Source organism: Cenococcum geophilum (genome assembly GCF_001692895.1).
Source record: "Cenococcum geophilum 1.58 unplaced genomic scaffold K441scaffold_3, whole genome shotgun sequence".
In the NCBI taxonomy this organism is placed as follows: Eukaryota; Fungi; Ascomycota; class Dothideomycetes; order Gloniales; family Gloniaceae; genus Cenococcum; species Cenococcum geophilum.
Window position 1 is genome coordinate 5,026,983 of NW_027137561.1, and position 6,210 is coordinate 5,033,192.

The 6,210-nt window shown below is 34.2% G+C and overlaps 2 protein-coding genes across 2 annotated transcripts; both read right to left on the reverse strand.

Annotated features, from left to right (window-relative positions):
• Positions 1-1,456: 1,456 nt before the first annotated feature.
• Positions 1,457-4,433, reverse strand: K441DRAFT_684154 (heat shock protein 70kD, peptide-binding domain-containing protein; the record flags this gene model as incomplete). Its single annotated transcript, XM_067651753.1, has 13 exons — positions 1,457-1,548; positions 1,736-1,990; positions 2,234-2,290; positions 2,330-2,441; positions 2,511-2,552; positions 2,586-2,607; positions 2,692-2,762; positions 2,850-2,953; positions 3,071-3,181; positions 3,242-3,382; positions 3,421-3,436; positions 3,677-3,766; positions 4,413-4,433. The coding sequence occupies 13 exons, from the start codon at positions 4,431-4,433 to the stop codon at positions 1,457-1,459; spliced, it is 1,134 nt and encodes a 377-aa protein (XP_067509518.1).
• Positions 4,434-5,412: 979 nt separating this feature from the next.
• K441DRAFT_536194 (FMN-linked oxidoreductase) lies at positions 5,413-5,742 on the reverse strand (the record flags this gene model as incomplete). The annotated part of the gene is made up of 1 exon (XM_067642401.1): positions 5,413-5,742. A coding segment is annotated over one exon (330 nt), but the record flags the coding sequence as incomplete, so codon positions are not given.
• Positions 5,743-6,210: the final 468 nt, after the last annotated feature.

Sequence of the window (6,210 nt, forward strand, 5' to 3'; positions counted from 1 at the left end):
TCGTTAATATTAAGTCTCTAAAACAAGGATATATAGAGCAACGCGCTTGCGGAGCTTATATTGCTTCTATCTGCCAACCTAAGGCTTCCTTTAACCTCTCTATTACCGCTTAACACTAGGAACTAACTAAGGATAATATTCTTGCTCTAAATAAGCGTCTTTCCTAGTAAATAAACTATCTTAATTAGGGACTACTTTACGTGTCTATTAAGCTTCCTACCGCTAAGCTCTTTATATTTGTTAATAAATCATTTATAAATAATAAAGATTTTAGCTCCTAGCTAGGATATAAGATTATTATCACAAATAAATCTACTAGAGAGAATAACTTTATAATCTACGGCAATCTTATCTATTAGAGCTTAACTAAGAGTAAGCGCGTTACTTAAAGCGTTCTTACGTTAGAGATATATAGAATGGTTAGTGGAGTTAATATAGTAATTGTAATTAGAACTACCCTTAAGATAATTATAGATCGACTTAAACTTCCTATTATCCCTATAATCGTATATACCAACTTATATTCCCTCTATAAGTACTTAGTTAAGCTTAGTACTATAAAGGAAAAGCGCCTTATAATTAATATTATGGCACTTCGGCAATCTTATAAGCGTTAAGAACTCTTTAAGATTTAATAGATTAATGGCCAAGATAACCCAGTAGATGTAATAACAAAGGCAAACCCAAACAAGGCACTAGAGACATTTGTTAACACAAATACTCTGCGTATGCGAGTTAAAGGTTAGGTTAAAAGGGAGTAGGAAATATAGCTAGCAGAAGTTAGTAGAATTTGGCAGAATATAGCTGGTAGAATTTGGCAGAATATGGCTAGCAGAATTTGGCAGAATATTATAGCTGGTAGAATACGGCAGAAGACGGCAAAATACGGCAACGTAACGGGCGCTAGCACCGTCACAGCTTAGTTGTGTCATTTGTATGTAGATAGCAACTACAACAGAAAAGCTGCCAGTATCGGGAATAAGGTACGTGCTTATTACGTATCGCCGCGGCAGTAGTGTGGTGAGGAACCTTAAGTTCCTCACCCTTTCCCTTTTTTAAAAGGGATATACATAAGCTTTTTAAACAATAACAGAATAACCACCACCTTGTGAGACTAATAGAAAGCATTGTATAATATAAACAATTTTAGATTTAGGCTAGCGCAACTACAATTATAATTATAATTATGCTTCTCCATCCAGCATAGCACAACATAGGGTCTAGTTTTAATTTAATAAAAACCACTTTCATTTACGCATCTCTACTCTCGTCTATATACTATACTAGCTAAACTCCCTAATCGCGCCTATCTACCTAAGAGTGTACTAAATAAGTATCCATAAATAAAAGAATAAAAGAGGTATGCTAAGTGCAAGCTAGTTTACCCATAAGTTTTATACTATAAAGCCTCCTCTTCCATCCTAGAAGCCTCGCTTTTTCGTTTCTATAAGAGCGTTTATAGCTCGTTATAGCCGCTAGGCTCCTCATCGCTATAGTTAGGCATTCCGCCCGCGCCGCCACTATATAGCTTGCTGGTAATGGGGTATGCTACGCCACTAAGCTTCTTCTTCTATTTATTAAAGTCCTTAGCTATAGCTATAGCAGTATTCTCTTTAAGCCAGTCTTAAGTTTCCTCAACGGCTTTAAGGATTTATTTTATACGTTAGTTATGTATCCTTTAATATATAGAAAGAAGGGAGTCTTATAATCTCCTTATCCTCCTTATTAATCTTACTACTAAGACCTTCCTTATTATTAACCTGGTTCTTTAGGCTATAGGCGTAATTCTTAAGGCCATTTTTAGCCTTAATACGTTTGCGGGTAGCCTTATCTTCCTTAGTATACTTCTTAGCTTCCTTAACCATACGCTTAATTTCCTTAGCGCTTAGACGTCTCTTATCGTTAGTAATAGTAATAAACTTAGACTTACTGGTTCCCTTATCGCCGGCGCTAACCCTTAAGATACTATTAGCGTCGAGCTTAAATATAACTTTAATTTAAGGAACACCACAAGGCGCAGAACTAAAGAACATTAGCGGATATATAAGATAATATGGGTAATAGGGTTATAACGGCAATAGGTTATAACGGTAGATCTACCGCCTTCTTAAGGCTTTTAGCAGTATTTTAGTGTTCCATCTATATTAGGAAGGCGGTAAATCTACCATTATACCTATTACCTATATTAGAGATATAAAGAGGACTTATAAAATGCTAATAAGCTCAAATTTACCTAGCAGGTTATTATCCTTAGTTATTAAACGTTTACCCTTATAGACCTGGGTTAAGACTATAGGCTAGTTATTAGCGGCAGTTAAGAAGATCTAACTCTTCTTAGTAGGGATAGTTGTGCCACGTTTAATTAAGTGGGTTATAACACCGCCGGTGGTCTTAATACCGAGAGTTAAGGGGTTAATATCTATTAAAATAAGGCCTTTAGCCTTAGCTTCGCCGGAAAGAACACTACCTTAAATAGCGGCACTAAAGGCAACAGCCTTATTAGGGTTAACATCTTTATAGGCTTTCTTGCTAAAGAACTCCTTAAGTATAGCCTAGACCTTTAGGATACGGGTAGAACCACCAACAAGGATAATATCGTTAATGTTACTCTTCTTTATTTTAGCATCCTTAAGAACCTATTTAACGGGCTTAAGCGTCTTCTTAAAGAGATTATTATTTAATTTCTTAAACTTAGCGCGGGTAAGAGTCTTAGGGAAGTCCTTACCAATATAAAAAGATTTAATTTTAATCTTAGCGGTCTTCTAGAAAGAGCTATATATATTATTAGCAACTATAATATTAGAATAATAGGAGGGTAATACTTATAGAGTTCGCTTAGCCTTTTTAACCTTACGCTTTAGCTTACCTATTATCTTAGGGTCCTTTATAATATTAACATTCTTCTCCCTATTATACTTTTTAGCGAAGTAGTTAATAATATAGTTATTAAAATCTTTACTACCAAGATAAGTGTTACTAGTAGTCGCTTAGACCTCGAAAACGCCGTTGTTAATTATAAGGATAAAAATGTTAAAAGTACTACTACTAAGATTATAAACAATGACTTAACGCTTATCCTTATTAGTCTTGTCTAGACCGTAAGCCAAAGCTACTATAGTAGGTTTATTAACAATATAAAGGACGTTAAGGCCGGCAATAATACCGGCGTCCTTAGTAGCGGCTTTTTAAGCGTTATTAAAGTAAGCCGGAATAGTAACGACGGCGTTAATAATAGTCTTACCAAGATAGCTCTCTGCTACCTCTTTTATTTTACCTAAAACTATAGCGCTAATCTCCTCCAAAGTAAAGGTTTTCTCCTTATTATAAATATCGACTTTAACGCGGGGCTGGCCGTTCTTATTAACGATAATAATAGGAAGTGCTTTAAATTAGCCTAAACCTCCTTCTCAGCGAATTTACGTCCGATTAAGCGTTTCTATAAGTATATTAGAATTTATATTTTATAAAGATAAAGAAACGGATTCTTATAATATTAAAAATTATCTAATAAGGATTACTAGTGTACTAATTCTTTACTATATTACTAACAAGTCTTTTCTTGTCGGTAAAAGCCACCTATAAAGGCGTTATTTGGTTACCTATCTAAACTATTAGCTTTAGCCCGTAAACTCGGCTAAGGAGAGTATATACCTTAATTATTAACTATTATTTCTACCTTGCTATTCTTTATTACACTAATATAGGAGTATATAGTTCCTAAATTAATACTAATTACGGGCCTAGTAACTTGGTTCTCTTTTAATAACTTTTAGTCTGCCCTCGCAGTTAAAGCGAGTATTAAGCCCCTATATAGAACAAGAAGAAGATAAAAGGCTATAAACCAAGCTAAACGCGACAACTCGCCGCCTCTTAACCGCCTTAACATTATAAAGATGTATAATACAAATAGGGAGGTAAGTATACTTAATCTCTATTAAAGAGCCTAGTAAAGAATGGGTATAGGACAATATAAAAGGTTTACGTCCCTAAGTAGAAATAAAGAAAAGTAGTAAAAGAAGTAGTATAGGAAAGAAGAAAGAGGGGAGGGAGAAAAAGCTATAGGGGAGAGCTTAAAAGTAGCTAGAGTGTAAAGTTTTAAATAGAATATAGTTATATTTTAATATACTTAGGCTTTTACCGCCTACTAGGAAAGGCTAAGCACTAAGCCGTATACGCTACTTCTTAATAACGCAACTTATCCTTTTAAAGCTAAGCAAGAGCCCTAAGAGCCTCTTAGCTTAGTACAAAAATACTTCTAATTAAGTTTAACCACGCCCTAATTCCGGCCGGGATTTATACACACATATAGCTTTACTCGCGGCAAATTAGTAGTAGTTATTATTACAGAATATTTAATTCCAGCGCTCTTTAATTTCGGCTTTTAGCCTCAGCCTTTATACTAGTGCATATACCAAGCCTTGCATAAACTGCATATTATTTAAATTTTGAAATTTTTTATATTTTTAAATGTCAAACCCTATTTTTAATTTCTTATAAATAAGACGTATTCTTACAATACATTATTAAGCAATAGATACAGCCCCGTCTACTTACTATAATAAGAGCTAGTCTATATAGTTAGGAATAGCCGCAGCCGAAGCTTCTTCTAAGTGTCCTTTTCTTAGCCTCTTATAAAAGGGTAATATATCCTCTATATACCGATCGCGGATTTTTACTAATCGTTTATAGTTCTAAAACGAGGTAAGAATAACTCTTTTATAATTACTTAATAAGCCTTTAGGTAGACAGAAGTTATACTATAAGTTTATTTATAGCGAGAAGGAAATAACCCTAATCCTTTATAGCATTAGCGTTCTATAAATAGCTTTAGAGCAGCTATATTAGGGTTATTACCAGCACGTAAATATATATAGTATAAGGCTTTTTATAGTACAACCTGCTGTTCTAATTGTTTAATAATAGTTATATTTATTATATATCTCGTCTATATAGCTATAATTTATCCACGGCAAACGGGCGGGGTCTAAAAGGAATAGCAAATTGACGCTAACGTATTTACTATATCCCTAACCCTTTACCGCCAAAGCCTTACCTAATTTAGTTGGCCTGTCTAACTATAACTTCTAAATTATCCGCCTAGGCCTATATTAGGCCTAGGTTCTTTTAAAACATTTATTTAGAAATCGCTAGATTTAATCCTTCTTTAAGTAATTAGTTGGCCTAATTGCCCTCTATAATCATTCCCACAGTTCCTGTAGTTATCTTATCGCTAATAGCCTTCTTAACTTCCTTAGTAAAAGGCGCTTAGTAGCCTAGACTAGCCTTAATCTACTACTTCTTATATAGGCCGGTAAAGGACATATTAAGCAGATTAACTCCGCGCTTAGCTAAAATTTAAGCAAGCTTAATAGTCTAAGGGACGTCTTAGCCCTTAATGTTTATATCCTCTAGCTAGTCTATTGCGCTAATGCGCAGAAAGAGCGGTATCTCCGTGGGGATAGTTTTACACATTAGGTTTATAAGTTTTAGTATTAGCCGAATGCGGTTTTGAAAAGAACTACTATATTTATTTATACGTTTATTTAAGGCTAGAGAAATAAACTTATAAAAAAGGTAGCTATACGCGTTATAGATTTTAATAGCATTAAAGCCGGCCTTAAGGGCACGCTTAATACTCACTCTAAAGGCTCTCTTAAAGTTCTTAATATCCTCCTTCGTTATCTCTTTTAGCTTAGCGTGTCTATTATTATAAGGGATTACGCTAGGGGCGTAGATATTATTAAGCTAGCTATTAAGCTATAAAAAGTTTAGTAGTCTACTTCTATATATTATAGAGAAGTTAGAAAAGCGGAATACACCTCCTTAGTTACTATATTACCTATTAATAGTTATAGTATAACCGTGCTACCTTTTCTACTAGCGTGGCCAAGCTAAATCCCAATTTTTTAGCCTTAACTGTATGCGAACTTAACAATCTTTTAGAGAGGTTTAATTTATAAGTCCTTCTATAAACTACTATCCTTAGGTATAATCCTTCCCTTTAGTATAACAGCTGTAAATTCCATAAAAGAAATTCTGGGTCTACGCTATATAATACCGCCGAGGTAGGTAAAGTACTATACTATATAGTAACCCCCTAACTGTCAAAACCCTATAAGCTACGTTATAGTTATTCCTAAAAGTAATGTAGGTAATAGGGTTATAATAGTAAATCTACCACCTTCCTAATATAGATGGAATACTAAAATA